We start from the raw sequence: 17,453 nt of genomic DNA on the forward strand, positions 1-17,453 counted from the left end.
TGATGTCCTCAATGGAGCCCCAGGGCAGATGCTGCCCAGGGTTCTATAACTTCTAGAAGCCTTTGGGAGGCCCTTACCACACATTCACGAGTGCCTTCCTGCCTGCTAGAGTTGCACAGGACCCACAGTTTTACTTTTCTCTGCCGAGCTGAAAAGACGTGTCTTGTGTCACTGGAGTGAGTTATTTGTCTTTTGACAGAGATTTTGCCTTCCTGCCTCTTGGTTCTAGTAGTGAGTAGCACAGGACTTTATTTTTGTTCCCTCTCCCGTTTTTGTCTCAGTTCTATGGCATTTGTTCATTTATTTTTTTTTTTTGCAGCTCACGAGTGCTTTAGGCCTGAGCTCCAGTTGGGTCCATTTAGAAAAAAAACAACCAACGTATTTTTTCATGATTGAGCTGTTTGATTTTGCTGCGGCTATTTTTCCTATGATGTGCCAGACATTCTAGGTCAGATCCTACCTGGTCAGTTCCCACTGGACGGTTCCCACCCACCTATTTCCATCTGGAAAATTACTACCTGTGTCAATTCCCACCCAACCCATTCCCACCACTCCAGGGAGGACAGTTCCCACCCTTTACAATTAGATGCCAGACCTTGTTCAATTCTGTCTCCTTCAATTTCCCCTTCCAGACATGCAGCTCCTTCGATTTCCTATGATGTGCCAGACATTCTAGGTCAGATCCTACCTGGTCAGTTCCCACTGGACGGTTCCCACCCACCTATTTCCATCTGGAAAATTACTACCTGTGTCAATTCCCACCCAACCCATTCCCACCACTCCAGGGAGGACAGTTCCCACCCTTTACAATTAGATGCCAGACCTTGTTCAATTCTGTCTCCTTCAATTTCCCCTTCCAGACATGCAGCTCCTTCGATTTCCTCTTCCAGACATTCAGCTTGTTTGGGAGGGCAATGCCCCCACACACTCCCAAATTACACCCATGTCACTTTCTCTCACAGTCATAACCTTCTGCACATCACAGCACGTTAAAATATTTTTTTAAAAATCCAGATAAATAGTCCTAGGTAGGAATTGTCCAGGGGGAATTGGGTGGGAACTGTCCCGATAACTCGCCTCATACCATCCCAGAAAGCTGCCAATGGGTTTAAGCAGTTCACAGACTGTTAGAACCATGTCTATGACCTGACCCACATTCTATATGCCTAAAATATCTGGGCTCTGACCTTAATTACTTTAATTGTTCTCTTTCTGCTCATATACAGAAGAGAACTAAAAAAAAAAAAAAAGCCCTGCTTAAGACACTTTTTTTCAGCATTCAAAAGTCCAGTCCTTCAGCACTGAATGCATCGGCCCCCATGGCTTCTGGAGCTACACCAGACACTGGAGATGCATCAACATCAAGTTGGCCTCCCCTGCCTCGATGTTGGGCGCCAATAGTGCCTGTTCGGGCCAGGCATCCTCGGACCCGACACTGAGCACTTGCGTGGGTTCTGCTTCATCCTCGTAGGCACCGAAGCACTCCAGTGCTAGACACCGAGCAAATGTGAAGAAGAACCAGCTTCGATCCTCCTTGAAGCACGGTGCCAGGAGTTCAGGGCACTGGAGTCGCCAGTACCCAAGAAGCATCAGTGCCAAGAGGATAACTCCCCCTCCTTAGAAGTGGTGCCGATATCCCAGTCTCCCTGAAGCTGGAACCGTGCCTTCAGTTTAGCTCTGACATCTTCACAGACTGTCTTCACAGTGGTACTGGTCTCCCGGCTATTAACTGATGCCTGCCCTCAAGGAGCAACTCTGAGTCATTTTACAAGAGGAGCTGGGAATGCTTCCTGAATCTGAGTGAAGCAGCGGCATTGAGGGTGACTCAGACTTCCCATGAAGAACATTTTTCTGAGTTAGATTGCTCCTGGGGATCTGAGGTTGAGCCCAAGGACTTCTCGGAGGAGAGATACCTTAGCCTACCTTTAGACCCCTCCTCACCACAGGAAAGTAGGAAGCCTCCTTCAGAGGAAATCTCCTTTGTAGGTATTTTGAGGGAGATGGCAGAGGCCATTCCATTTAAGTTGGAGGTCAAGGATGAGCCCAGGGCTGAGATGTTGGAAGTCATTAACTATGACTCCCCTCCTAAGGAAGCTGTGATAGTGCTTGTTCATAACATCCTTAAAGATGCACAGATAAAGAATTGGGAGACCCCCCCCCCCCCCCACACACACACACTTTCTGTGCAGTTTGTTCCTAAGAAGGCCCACTCTTATTTATAGAGTCCAGAAGGCTCATTGATTCGAGAAGCTGCAACTTCTGCACCTTTCCAAGGTGGTTGAATCCACTCTCAAAACAGCCAGAAGCTCGATGGCTCATTGCTCGGCTCCCCCAGGTAGGGATGCTTACACTCTAGAATCACTCTGGAGAAAGGTTTTTCAGGGCTTGATGCTCATTTCCTGCATTCAGTCCGTCCATCCCTACATGAGCATTTATTTGAAGACCTTGGTAAAAAGCGTACTCAAGTTTGCGGACACACTCACATCAGAGCAGGCCGTACACCTTTGCCAGGTAGCCACTAAACAGAAGGAGTGCAGAAATCATCTGGCTAGGGTCACTTTTAATATTTCTTGATGTGGTGCCCAGACTTTCCGCCACAAGTATCAGCATGTGTAGACTCTCATGGCTGTGTGCCTCTGACCTGGAATCAGTTATTTAGGAAAGGTTAGGGGATGTCCCTTGCTGAGGTGATAAATATGTTTGGGGACAAGGTGGAAGAGGTAGCAGATCCCATAAAGAAAAGAACTGATACCAACAAGCCCCTGTCTCAACCCACTTCTTCTGCAGCCTCCTCTTCTCTGAGGTTTTGGGCAAAAGTTAAGAGTACCTAATACTCTCAAAGGCATAGGCTCACTCCTATGTCCTATCCGCTTTAACAGGCCCATCCTTTGTTCTCCCATCCTCGGCAGCAGTGCACTCAGAAGCCCCAGCCATCTCTCCAGTCTAAGCAGGGGGATGAGCTTTTGACTGGCTCTAGCAGAGCATAGTCAAACTATCTGTCCTGGATGACCTACCTGTAGGAGGGAGGCTAAATATTTCTAGGAAAGCTAGCCCCTTGTAAAATCAGTCTCAGGTGGGTTACACCCTCCATTGGTGTCAAATTCTTCCATATTGCCCACTGAGAGCATCAAACTTCAGCTCTCAGCAATGAGAAGTGCTCACAAAGGAACTCTTCCCTTCTAAAGACACTTTTGGTCGAACCCGTTCCACTAGGGGGAACAAGGGAAATGATTTTGTTTCAAGTACTTTCTCATGCCCAGAAATAAACTGGGGGGGGGGGTTGTTCCATCGTAGACCTAAGGGCCCTGAACAAGTATCTGGTCAAAGAAAAGTTCAGGTTGATTGCCTTGGACACCCTTCTTCCCATGATTCAGAAAAATGATTAGCTATGCTCTCTGGACTTAAAGGATTCTTATACCCACATCCAGATATTTCTCAGTTACAGCAATTCTCAGATTTCGGGTGGGGAAACACCACTGCCAGTATTGTATCTCTGCCTTTTGACCTCACATCCGATCCCAGAGTGTTTACAAAATGCGTAATAGTAGTTGCAGCATCGCTATGCAAACTGGGTGTTCATGTGTTTACCTATCTGGATAATTGGCATGTCAAGAGCACATGAAGGGAGGGTGCTCAAGAATCAATGCAGAGAACTATTGTGTGTTGGGGTAGTTGATTACGAACCCTAGTAGCTCCAAGTCCCATCTGTATCCAGTACAACAATTGAAGTACATTGGAGCCCTGCTAAACATGGTTCAAGCTCTGCTGAATTGTCTGAGAGATATCCTTCTATCTTGGAGCTTCCGGGCTAGCATAGTACCTGATTTGTTACTATATTCAAAACTTATTTGCTTAAGTTTCTGGTGCATAAAATTTACCTGCTCTGTTTGAAACCTGCTCAAGGCTGCCCTAATCTGTTGTAACTCCTGTAATAACCCGGGAGCTGACCCCTCTTTATGCTGCTGCTCCAAGTAATAAAGACACGTCCTTACGTGCAAGTTTACATGCCCCCTCGTTTGATAAGATGACCCCTCACCACTGCTTTGAGTGCATCCCATAGATAGCTATCAGTGACTGAGCTAATATCATTATCCTGCAAATATTGTTGAATAACCCCTTGAGTATCATCACAAACAGAACTATCCCCAAGCAAATTTTCATTAAGTCTCCAAAATCTACTAGCAGGGGTTCCTACCCCCAAGGTGACCTCCAGCCAAATGGGAGCATGATCTGAAATTTGTATTGACTCAATGTGAGCACAGTCCCCCCAAGCATTCCAGTGCAACCATAACTGATCAGTATGTGTTTGTGTCCTTGGAATGCGAAAAAACAGTGTAATTTTTTTTGATGGGGTGAAGGAGCCTCCATACATCAACCAATTCAAGGCCCCAGGTAAGGGCTGTCAAAACTTTATGTGATGTCCCCATCCACCCCTAGAATGATCTAAATCTACATCGGGTACCATATTAAAATTCCCCCCTCCCCCCCCCCCCAAAAAAAAATTACCCTCTGGCAAAAATCAGTTAAAGGATGGAGACCCTCAAAAAATCTCTGGTCTAATAGCTCTTGTTACTGCTGTTTTAAAGCTGCTAGTGGCGGTCTGGTGTTCCCAGAGTTCACTGTCCATGTTCAAAACACACTCCTGTACGTATTCTAACAACCCCCCCCCCCCCCCCCCCCCCAGCTCCTTGACTTCACTCCGAATATCTACCAATGCAGCTTGTACATCGGATCACGCTGCCTACATCTCTTCCTTGAGCACCTTAAACCAGCGTGCTAAATCACATTTGGTCATTTCACCATTGCCAGCGGTTCTTGCCATTGAGTCCTCATCTTCATAATCAGTATGGGTGGGCACCATTTTAGAATGTTCAGCTGCCAATGCGCTCGGGTGCACTCTGGTCACCTGATTCCCCTCTGGCTGGGGTAAACTGAAAATTTTCAAACCTTTTTCTCACTGCCATAGCATAAAAGTCCCATGTGGACACAGTGAGCCCATGCAGGATATACTGGGGAGGAGAGGAGTCATAATTAAATCTCAGCCCTAATGGAGCTCAAACACTAAGGGGTCCTCTTACTAAGGTGAACTGAAAAATGGCCTGCGGTAGTGTAGACGCATGTTTTGAGCGCGCGCGCAGAATTATTTTTTACCGCACCTACAAAAAAATGCCTTTTTTTTTTTGCCAAAAATGGACGTTCGGCAAAATGAAAATTGCTGTGCATCCGTTTACCGCAAGCCATTGACCTAGCGGTAAGGTCTCACATGGTGACCGGGCGGTAATGGTCTACGCACGTCAGAAAATAAAATATATATTTCAGAAACGTGTAGTGGATGTGCGCCAAAATTGAAATTACCGCAAGGGCCATGCGGTAACTGAACGGTAACTTCAATTTGGCACATGTAGGTGCCTACGCGGCTTAGAAAAAGGGCCCCTAAGTGTCCACCTTTCTCCGATTGATGTCAGTTCCTCCCCAATGCATCACCATTTTTTTCCTGCATTTTAACTACATCATCACATTCAGTGATGGTGTCCCGTTCCCCCCCCCCCCCCCCCCCCAAAAAAGTGTACCTAGTTCTGTTTTGAGGCTGTGTAAAGTCTGATTCTCCTATTCCAGTTCTGTGAAGAAAAAATGTGGTGAATCAGCTCCTTAGTGTCGCGTTATTAGTGTTTTTGTTGAATTCTTTTATAGTTTCGCTATTTTCTGAGTAAAGAATCTCTTCCTTTGAAGTTGCTGAAATCTATTTCCTCTTAGCCTGGATGGATGCTGCTCCTTTTGTTTTTAGTTGCTAGAATGTAATGGGTCCCTTGCTATATTTCCACAGTGGAAGTCACTCTCTTCTGCCATCGGTTTTCTAATGAATATCAGTATGCCTAAGCTCTCCTGTTACTCTGTTTTATCTTAGTCTCTCTTGCATACTCTATGCTACATTTTAGTAACAATTTTTGATAAGATGCTCATAATTGTTGCCCCTTGGCTACTTCACCCAGCTTTGGCTATTGCTGCTTAGCTTGGCTCTTATGGACTCCCAGGGAGGGAGCAATGTGTTAGCTTTCAAATACCCTAGGAGGAGAAAATTATTATTTAAATCTTGGGCAGGATGGACAGTATGGTCTGCCTTAGTTTGCAGGGGTGGAAGATGGAGGACATTTTCTGGGTGTCTTCAAGCTCTGTGAGGGAGGATCACACTGTGAGCATCTGTGAGCTTCAGTGAGAGCACTATGGCCAGCTGGAAGAACAGTAAGTTAGTCTGTGCCTTTTAAATTTTTTTTCATAGGTCATTATCCTGAGTGCTGATTCTGGAGAAGTTCAGTGGGAGACTGAATTGGACTCAGAACAGCAGAATCCAAAGCCAGCAGTGTTGCACACTGTGAATGACAGGTCCATCTTTTTGTTCTGGGGCAACTCCCAAACCAGCAGCAATGAGACGGTATGCAGAAGCTTTACTTGTTATGAAATACAGATATTTTTATAGTGTATTTAGATTATTTCCCCTATTGTGGGGTAGAGTTTTGATAGATTTTGTGACCCATGCTTGCAGTATATATTTAGATCTCTACAAATTTAAATAGTTGTAATGTCAGCTCAAAAGAATGAGAGAACTGCCAATTTCACTCGTTGCCAAAGGTCAAATTTAGGCCAGATTTTTCCTAGACTTTGAGCTGGTAAGGAAAAATTCACTTGTCCATTTTAAAGAATGATAACATGTATAAAGAATTAGCATGCAAAGGTTAAGATTTGGCCTTCAAAAGTAGAATGATTGTACATATTCATTTCTTTCTTCAGTTTTAAGTACAAACAAAAAATATTTGCATTCTGAGTTGGCCAGTATGTTCACATAGGTGCCACCAGTATCAGGTCTTTTGTGAAAATGATGTTTCCTTGTCATCAAACAGATGCAGCCATTACAGATGGGTTGTGTCCATCAACCAGCAGAGGGAGATAGAGAGCACACTTTTTTCAGTGCCTCATACCAGCTTGCTCCACTGCCTCTCCTTCAGTAATCTCTATCTCCCCTGGCAGAGTGATTGTTGCATCTTCGAGCTCCATCAAAAATCTGCCTGGAGGTGGCTCCTGGCTTGCCAGTTGTTAGCCGGGGTGTTGGAGGCTATAGCAGCTTCACTTTAAAGGCACATAGGTTCGCCCTTTCCCTGCCTTACCCATACCTCCGTGGATGTGGACACATTGCTTAGCTTTCCCTGTCCTTCCCCACCAACAGTGGATGAAGGCACATAGGTTCGCCCTTTCCCTGCCTTTCCCACTCACCTAAGCCTCCGGAGTTCTATTTACCTCTGCTTTCCTCACAGCGTTAAAAAAATAAAAATAAAAAAGGAACAGAGGTTTTTCCTTGCCTTTTTCTGTGGGACCGGAGCTGTGATACTCGGTCCAGTGAGGTAAGAGTGTTTTCTGACTCCTCCGGGGTGGGCCCGCGATCGTTTTTGGCGATGGCTGCAGAGAATGTAAAGCGCTGTTCCAAGTGTGGCAAGCGCAGATCAGCAGCGGGGCTCTGTAAATCGTGCTGTACAGACGTTAGAGCCGGCCCGAGCATGGCGAGCGACGATTCTTCGTGCTCTGAGCTGGCAGCGGACGCCATTTTGAATTTACCACATGGCGCGACCTCCACTGAGACGGAGAGTCCTGAGCCCGGGGGGAGGCCTCAGAGTGAGGCTGATATGAGAGCTACTAGCCTCGGCAGAAATCTGGGTGCCCAGGGTGAGTTTTTCTCCCCTGATTTTGTCTTATTAATGCATAAAGCATACATGCTTAAAAGAGCTCTCCCACAAAGCCCTGCAGGGGCCTCTTCTTATGCCCCCCTGATAGATTCTAGCCTGGGTATGCCCTCTGAGGCGTTATTCCCTGATAATTGGCAGAATATGAAGTGCAGAAGGGCTCATTCCCCTTCAGAGAGTGCTGCACCTCCATTCCCCCCCCCTCCCCCCCCGTGGTTGGGCTGTGAGGATTCGGAGGACTCTGGCAGGCCTTCATGGTCTGAGGAGCCAGAGTCTGGTGCAGAAGTGACTCAGGATCTAGACGATCCCTCCGCGGTGAGAATTTTCCACCGTGATGAGCTGCCAGCGCTTATTTCTGATACCCTGCAGGCTCTCTCTATTGAAGACCCTGACAGTGGCTCAGCCTCCTCTGTGAATCCTAGGATGGCTAGTACCAAAAAATCTGCTCGAGCCTTTCCTTTGCATGACTCCATCCAAGAGCTTATTTCAGCTTAATGGGCTGACCCCGAGGGACTGTTGAAAGTTTCCAGGGCTATGGGGCAGTTATACCTTCTGAGTGAGGAGCATATGGCTCGCTTTGCTATGCCTAAAGTGGATGCCCTAGTCACAGCTGTGACATAGAGATCTACCCTCCCTGTTGAAGGAGGTGTTGCCCTGAAGGATATTCAAGACCGTAGACTGGAATCAGCACTTAAACGGTCATTTGAACTTGCAGGTCTCACTATTCGGGCGTCTGCATGCAGTTATGCTGCTAGAGCCTGCCTGGCTTGGTTGCAACAGGCAGTGGAACAGCCCGGTGATGGAGCGGAGCCCTTTTCAGATGTGGCTCTGCGGATGGAGTCGGCCTTGTCCTTTCTTGCTGACGCCCTTTATGATATTGTCAGAGCTTCGGCTAAACACATGGCAGTAGCAGTGGTGGCTCGCCGTCTTCTTTGGCTACGGCATTGGGCGGCGGACATGGCCTCTAAGCAAAGGTTGGTGAAGTTGCCCTTTCAAGGCCTTCTCCTGTTTGGTGAGGAGTTGGAGAAAATTGTGAAGGGCTTGTGTGAGGCTAAACCCCAGCGCTTGCCCGAAGATAGGCCTCGGCCTTCCTCTAAGGGTGCGGCGGTCCACTCCTCTTACAGACCTCGCTTCCGTGAAGCTCGAAGGTACCGCCCGGGGCGTTCTGCTGGTTTCACTTCTCGTGCCCGTTTTCAGCAGAGGAACTCCTTTCGCTCGGACAAACGTTCCGCAGCTGCTGGCTCAAGGCCTGGAGTTCAGGGGCGACCCTCTCAATGATGGTGCGCTGGCCCTCTCCTCGAGTCCTGTCATCGGAGGACGTCTTTCCCTCTTTGCCGAGGAGTGGGCCAACATTTCCTCAGATCAGTGGGTCTTGGACCTGATCAGAGACGGTTACAGAATAGAATTCCATGCCCCAGTAAGAGACATGTTTGTGGAGTCCCGATGCGGTTCTGCCACCAAACGGGCGGCAGTAGAGGAGATTTTGCAAGGTCTGATTCAGATAGGGGCCGTGTCCCCGGTACCTCCCGCCGAACACGGCTGCGGCCGCTACTCCATCTACTTTGTGGTGCCGCGAAAAGGAGGGTTTTTTCGCCCTATTCTGGACTTAAAAGAATTAAACAAGTCCCTGAGAGTGCGGCATTTTCACATGGAAACCCTGCGCTCCGTCATTGAGGCGGTACAGCCAGGAGAGTTTCTCACGTCTCTGGACCTGAAAGAAGCTTACTTGCACATTCCAATTTGGCCCCCGCACCAGAAGTTTCTGAGGTTTGCGGTGATGGGAAAGCATTTCCAGTACCGGGCCTTGCCTTTTGGCCTCGCCACAGCTCCCCGCACCTTTTCAAAGGTTATGGTGGTAGTAGCTGCCTTTCTAAGGCAAGAGGGTATTCGGGTTCAACCGTATCTGGACGACTGGCTCATTTGAGCAAACTCTGCTGCAGAGAGTCAGCATGTCATAGCTAGAGTGGTCTCAGTACTTCAATCTCTGGGCTGGGTCGTCAATTTGGCCAAAGGTCACCCGACCCCCTCGCAGTCTCTAGAATATTTGGGGGCCAGGTTCGACACAGCCTCGGGGTATGTGTACCTACCCGAGCAAAGGCGGTACAAGCTTCAGAATCAGGTCCTTCTGCTCCTGAGGATGCCCCACCCGCGAGCTTGGGACATTGTCCAGCTGCTTGGATCGATGACGGCCACCATGGAACCTGGTGCCCTGGGCGAGAGCGCACCTGAGACCTCTACAGTATGCTCTACTCCAAGGATGGTCTCCAGTATCTCAGGATTATCAATGCAGACTCTCTTGGCTCCCTGCGGCCCGACTCAGCATGGAGTGGTGGCTCTCAGACAGCATGCTGCGGTGAGGAATGCCGCTGGCGCTCCCCGATTGGTGCCTAGTGGTGACAGATGCCAGCCTGAAAGGCTGGGGCGCACATTGCAAGGGGAAGCATGCCCAGGGTCTATGGACACCCGAGGAGTCGGAGTGCTCCATCAACCGCCTAGAGTTGAAAGCGGTGTTTCAGGCGCTTCTGGCCTTTCAAGTGACCCTGGAAGGATTGGCTGTCAGAGTGATGTCGGACAACACGACAGCAGTGGCCTACATAAATCGACAAGGCGGCACTCAGTGCAGAGCTCTAGCCGCGCAGGCCGAACAAATTTGCCACTGGGCTGATCTGCATCTACAGTTTCTGTCGGCAGCTCACATTGTAGGTCAGAGCAACGTGCAAGCCGATTATCTAAGCAGGCATCAGATCGATCCAGCGGAGTGGGAACTTGCAGACGAAGTATTTCTGCAGATATGTGCCAAGTGGGGCAAGCCCGTGATGGATCTAATGGTGACAAGCACCAATGCCAAAGTCCCTTGCTTCTTCAGCAGACGGAGAGATCCTCGCTCGGCGGTGTTGGATGCCTTGGCTCAACCCTGGCCTCCGGGCCTACTGTATGTCTTCCCTCCGTGGCCCTTGATAGGGCGAGTGCTTCTGCGGATTCGGCTGCATCCAGGAGAAGTGGTTCTCATCGCCCCGGATTGGCCCAGGAGGCCTTGGTATGCGGACCTCCGACAGATGCTCGTAGAGGATCCCCTTCAGTTACCTCTGGTTCCCAACCTGTTGTCACAGGGTGTGGTGACCATGGACGACGCCGGCCGATTTGGTCTTATAGCCTGGCGATTGAGAGGGCGCAATTGAGAGACAAAGGCTATTCCAATAAAGTAATTACCACTCTCTCCTGCAAGCCCGCAAGCGTTCCACTTCCGTGGCTTATGCCAGGATTTGGCGCCAGTTTGAAGTCTGGTGTGCTTCTAAATAGATCACACCCCTGCGGGCTCCTGTCTCGCCGATTCTGGACTTTTTGCAGGATGGTGTACAAAAAGGCTTGGCCTATAATTCCCTTCGGGTGCAAGTGGCAGCGTTGGCCTCGCTGCGTGGCAAGGTTGAAGGCATGTCTTTAGCTGCTCATCCAGATGTGGCACGGTTTCTTAGAGGGGTGCTTCGGTGCGTGCACCTTGTCCAGCGTGGAACCTGGGGCTAGTGCTGAAATCCCTTCAGGGTGCTCCCTTTGAACCGCTTCGGCGTGCTTCAGAGAAAGATTTGACACTGAAGGCCGTCTTTTTAGTGGCCATTACTTCGGCGAGACGGGTGTCAGAGCTCCAGGTGCTGTCCTGTAGAGACCCTTTTCTGCAGTTTTCGGAGTCCGGGGTCACGGTTCGGACCGTGCCTTCCTTCTTGCCTAAGGTGGTTTCAGCGTTTCACCTAAACCCCAACCTATTTTCTTGCCCTCCTTTGTCGAGAAGGAGTTTCCAGAATCTTTTGGGCAATTGCACCTGTCGGACGTGCGCAGGACTCTGCTGCAGTATCTGCGAGTTACTAACTCTTTCAGGACCTCTGATCATCTGTTTGTTTTGCTATCAGGTCCTCGCAGAGGGTCTCCAGCGTCTAAAGCCACTATTGCCCGCTGGCTTAAAGAATCTACCTTTTCAGCTTATTTGCTTGCCGGCCGGCCTCCGCCTGATGCCTTTAAGGCGCATTCCACTAGAGGAATTTCCTCTTCTTGGGCTGAAACTGGAGCACTCTCTCTTCAAGAGATTTGTAGTGCAGCAACATGGGCTTCTAAGCTCTCTTTTGCCCGACATTACAGGCTGGATGTGGCTGCCAGGAGGGACGCACATTTTGGAGCGCAAGTGCTGATGCGTGGTGTGGCTTGTTCCCACCCTATCTAGGGATTGCTTTGATACATCCCATCTGTAATGGCTGCATCTGCTTGATGACAAGGAAGGGAAAATTAGGTTCTTACCGTGATAATTTTCTTTCCTTTAGTCATAGCAGATGCAGCCATGATCCCTCCCTGTCTGATGCTATCTGCTGTAAATCTATTTCAGGTTCTGTTCATGTTTCCTGGAGATTCCGTCCTTGGGAGAAAGTCGGAAAACAGTCTTCAGGATTCTTGTTCAATTAAAGGAGGATGACTTAATTCCCTCCAGTTTCATGTTTTGGAGGATGAGTTTATTCCCTCCGGGAGGATGAGTTTATTCCCTCCAGTTATGTCTCAGTGGAGGATGAGTTTATTCCCTCCAGTTATGTCTCAGTGGAGGATGAGTTTATTCCCTCTGGGAGGATGTTTCATTCCCTCCATTCTGAGTTAATGCCCTTTGTTGTAGGGCCATCGTTCGCTGTGAGGAAGGCTCATGTTATTCTCATTGCGGTTTGCTATACTGCTTTGGAAGCTTCAATTACTGAAGGAGAGGCAGTGGAGCAAGCTGGTATGAGGCACTGAAAAAAGTGTGCTCTCTATCTCCCTCTGCTGGTTGATGGACACAACCCATCTGTAATGGCTGCATCTGCTATGACTAAATGAAAGAAAATTATCACGGTAAGAACCTAATTTTCTCTTGCATATCATCCATTTCCACTTCCTTTTCTGGCCTTAATGCTAATCTACTCTCTTAATTGGTCCTTATTTGGTAGTCCTCCCTCTGATTAAATTGTGCACAACTTGGAAAGGAACCAAGGGAGGCCACTGTACATGTACCAAATACAGATGTCCTACTGAAGTGAGTGCATGAAACCAAAAATTCCTGTCAGTACTTCCAGAGGATATCCAACAATCTTTCTGCGTATAAACTTAATGGAGAAGCACAGCTGAAGCTAGTACACTTTTTTTTCTATATCTGTACCCCAATATTTCTGCTGAAACCATCCAGATTCTAGGGAACACAAGTGCACTTATGAAGCTCCTCCATTTCCACACCTTTGCTTTCCTGTGCCCAAATCAGTCCTTTATAGAAACACACTCTCAACAATCCTTGGAAAACTAATGGCTCCCCATGAATTTTTTTTCCTAGATTTTAATTCTATTGCCTTTGTTTTCAGTTTTAAAAAAAATATTGCTGAGATTATGCACATTTACATATATGTACACCTGTCAAATTTACCCTTTCCAGGATTGTAGCACTGGACTCCTCAGTTATAGAAAGAAATATATTTGCACAAGATCTCTTCCAGATCATTTCTCTTTCTGAAATTCATTGTCAAAGGCAGAAAATTTCAGGGTCTCACTGCAGTATGAATTGCCCTTCATCCTAAGACATGCTGTAGTGATGGGACATTCCAAACAGGTACTGAAGCAAAAATCCCTGGAGGTCTAACATGCATAATGGAAAGGTTCCTTTGGAGAACTGACTGTAAATTTCTCACAGATTTATGGGAAGCATTCTAGTACCTTGCACAGCTCTGGAGGTACTGATAAGGAGCTAGAGGATCTCAAACCTAAGTGGACAAGTGAGGGAAGAGGGAACATTGTTTTTACAAACCTGTGAGATCACTTTTGCACATGCTTTTATGAGACATTTTTCTGAAAAATAATTTGAATTGATTTAAGAATGGAATCTGTACGCACTATTTTCCAGGAAAAACCTCCTCTAAATGTGTTTAAAAATACACGTGTTGGGAAACGGAAGGCAATTTTCAAAACTGATATCTACCTGGGGCAGTGAGTTGGGGTTTTTATTTTTTTTTGCACATTAATGCCTTTGAAAGTTGTCCTCCTCCTGAGTAAGAGCTAATGCCCCAGAACCTATATATTCCTGAGGATTTAGTCATGTAAAGTGGGTCATCATATTGCTATGGTCAGTGGTATAAAAAGAATCTGGTTGATACACATATAGCAAACATAGATCTATAATTATATCTTGTATTTCAGAAGGAGAGAACCCTAAAGCCCTGGAGATAAAAATTTCCCTTTAATAAACTGCAACATTTACATTTTTTTTAACAATTTAGCAGCACAAGAAACTATTCCCTGGTTAGACCCAGCAAGACTGTTGCCCTTCTATAGTGCTGAAACCATTTCTTCAGAGCACTCAAAATGAGAGAGTCACAGCTTCAGGAAATATTTGAACATCTTAGTTGGTCTGTATTGAGAATGTAGGACAGACCCTATTAGGCCTAGGGCAGTTCCCAGCGTGCACCAGTTTTCCCCCTGTATCCAAGAACGTTCCTGGGGAGGAAGATTGTATAGACAAAGAAAAAAAAAGAGGGGGTATCCATTTTTATCACTGTCAACTTATTCATTGGTATAGAAGGCTTTGACTAGGAAAAAGGCACTTAAACAGCACAGGTGTATCCAGAACCACAGTGGTCAAAAAGCAAATAGAATGGAGAATATTTTGATGATGTCTGTATCAATCCATGTTGTGACCACACCTTGAAAATAAAAATGAAAAAACATAGTGGAATTAGAAAAGAAACAAAAAAAAAGTGCGACCAAATTTAATGGCTTCTGTCTGAAGAAAGGCTAAACAGGCTACGGGCTTGAAAATATGAAGGAAGTGTATAAAATCATGAGTGGGATGGAACGGGTAAATGAGGCATAGTTGTTTACCCTTTCAAATAGTACTAAAATGAGGAGACATTTCCTTGAAACTAAAACAATTTGAAAAAAGTATTTTTCCCCCACTCAATACACAATTAAGCTGTGGAATTTGTTGCCAGATGATGTGGCTGAGGCATTTAGCCTAGCTGGATTTAAGAAGGGTTCAGAGAGGGTTTCAGCAGAGAAGTCCAGAGGTTGTAATTAAGCTGTATAGTCTTGGGAAAACCTCTGCTTCTCTCTAGGAATGAACAGAAAGGAATGAATTTGCTCCTTGGGATCCTGCTTTGTACTTCTGACCTGGATTGGCCAGTGTCAGAGACAGTTTGCTGGGCTTGATGAACCTTTAGTCTAGACTCAATTTGCACTTCTTATGTTCTGAATATACAAATTTTAATGTCTGATGAACTTTATTTCCACATAAATTAAACTTGGGGAACTTTAGAAAAGTGTTAATTTTATTTTTTTTGGCCTTTGACTTGTTAAAATGACAGCATAAAATTCTCTGATAGAACATCAGTCATCTTAATGTGTAGACCAAAAAGATGTATTTGAAAATTTATGATTTTTATGCATGCATGCAACTCAGCGGTGGGCAAACTATGGCCTATGGGAGCTTTCAGACAGGCACACAGTGGTGAGTTGGATCCTGGCCTCCCGAAGCAAATGCATTTTACTTCAGGCCAAAAGTGGCATTGTAGGGCCTTCGGACCTCCATGGGAAATTATACCCCACCAGACATTTGAACTTCAGAGACTCCATCCTCCCCATTCCTGAGTTGTTTGGATGTATGAGGCCAACCCTTCCTCGATTGTGTAGGTTTCCAGAGGTCATTGGCATCCTTAGTTTGATAAATCCATGAGCTGGTCCTCTTCCCAAAAAGATAATCCACTCCTGATGTAAGAGATGATATAAAAGAAGGCTAAACTAATGCAGAAATAAAGGTATTATATTTATGGCCTGATAGCTAATAAAGTTCCTCCATCATTTTGCAGACTACTCTATATGTTGTGCCAATTGCTATGGCAGCAGTTCACCTGTTCAAGAGAACGCGTGAAAAGCAGCGGCATGCCCATTTAAGAGACACTTTATTGTGATGTTTTGTCTGTTTGGAATTTGAAAAGTGCAAGTATTTCACTGCTGTTGCTGATAACTCATCTTCAGAAGTGAAAGCTGCTTTCTGTCCTGCTGATGGTTAACTTTATCACACTTCCTGCTGATTAATTTACTGGTTTGGGTTATTAATTTGTGATTTGCATCTGTCAATTTTGCAACCACTTTTGGTGGTGCTGGTTGAAGTTAGTTTTTTTTTTTTTTTAATTTTGTTTTGTAATTAAAAACAAAAAACACATGTTGTGCAATGATTATATGTGATCATCTCTGGGGAAAAGGTGACCAAAGTCACCAGAATCAAAACATGGGGTTTTAATGAATTCTGGGTTTCTATAACCATCTCTTTTAGCTCAATTATATCTTTAAATGTGATTTACAGCTTTTGAAAAATCTTTTTCATTTATTCCTATTGGAGGTTCTACTTTTGTTCATACCAGCTATCAATCAGGATCCATAGAAGAATCTAAATCCCACCTTCTCTTCTTCTTTTCAGGGATTGTCTTCAAGTCAGAATTTATACATATTTTATTCTTTGCACCCTGGGTTTCTCCTGCACCTGAACAGCACCCAGAATATTGTGGCCTTTGAGGGTAAGTTTACAGCTAAGATCTGTGTCACTGAGGACCTTCCCATGGTTTGGAATCTGTATAAACCTAACCCGATTGGTAATCCCAATGAACCTCAAAGATAAAAACGGAGGGAAAAAAGATAGATACTAAAAGCTTGAAAGTGATTTTGTTGAAGACCTCACTCATTACAGTCTTTGGATTGCTTAGAAAATAAATTGAGTTAGGACACTGACCTGGAGAGCACGCGGATCCTCAGTCTTGGAATTTACTCTTGTGTAGGCAGTCGGGGGCTGCTGGGTAAGCACTACAGGCAGAATGCAAGAATATGAAAATACAAGCCTGAGCAATCCCTGAATCAGGCTATTGGATAAATGACCACTTTTAAGCTTATCTTGCTTCAAAGGTTTTACTGTAGCCTAGTTAACAGCACACAGTGACTGAGGAATCTAGATAGAGATCTGTTTGGGAAAGATCATAAAGGTCAATATAATCACTCTAGTTCAGGGGTTCTCAACCCAGTCTTCAGGACATACCCAGCTAGTCAGATTTTTCAGGAGATCTACAATGAAGATGCTGAGAGAGATTTGCATATAATGGAGCTAGTGCATGCAGATTTATCTCATACAAACCTGACTGGCTGGGTGTATCCCGAGGACTGGGTTGAGAACCTCTGCTCTAGTTCTAATTTACAGATAACAAAGCGAATTGCAGTCTAGCTAACCAGCATCAAGGTAAAATAAATTAGTCTCACGTGTTCCCTCAACTTGTGTGTCTGGAGAGTCTCTTGAGGCAGGTTAGCTGTTGTCCTTCAGGCAGTCAGCAGAACAACTCCAAGATGTCAGGCAGGGAATATTTTATGATGCCTGGAGTGCAGCAGACGTTCCTCAGCCCTGACAGTATGCAGGCCTGACTGAGAATGAAATTGAATATAGATGGCATACTGGGTAAAATGTTCAGGGAAGCTTCCTTCCTCTGGGGGCCTTTTACAAAGCCGTGCTAGTGATTTTAGCTCACTGTGAAATTCAGCTGGCGGTAGACACTGAGACGCCCATAGGAGTATAATAGGCGTCTCGGCGTTTACTGTCAGCTGATTTTACCACGAGCTACTAATGCTAGCGTGGCTTTGTAAGACTCCCTCTGTGCCTTCCTTTCATTAAGACATTTCTCCAGTCTTTATCAGTTC

At 46.1% G+C, this 17,453-nt stretch overlaps 1 protein-coding gene across 2 annotated transcripts in view; it reads left to right on the plus strand.

Moving 5' to 3' along the window:
* FAM234A (family with sequence similarity 234 member A) overlaps positions 1 to 17,453 on the plus strand; it is a 109,846-nt gene that overhangs the window by 77,164 nt on the left and 15,229 nt on the right. For both annotated transcript variants that reach the window (XM_030212069.1, XM_030212070.1), the window contains exons 10-11: positions 6,278 to 6,430; positions 16,195 to 16,291. In XM_030212069.1, the coding sequence (XP_030067929.1) occupies positions 6,278 to 6,430; positions 16,195 to 16,291 (250 nt within the window). The remainder of the gene's footprint in view (positions 1 to 6,277; positions 6,431 to 16,194; positions 16,292 to 17,453) is intronic.

Source organism: Microcaecilia unicolor, chromosome 8, assembly GCF_901765095.1.
Source record: "Microcaecilia unicolor chromosome 8, aMicUni1.1, whole genome shotgun sequence".
Taxonomy (NCBI): Eukaryota; Metazoa; Chordata; class Amphibia; order Gymnophiona; family Siphonopidae; genus Microcaecilia; species Microcaecilia unicolor.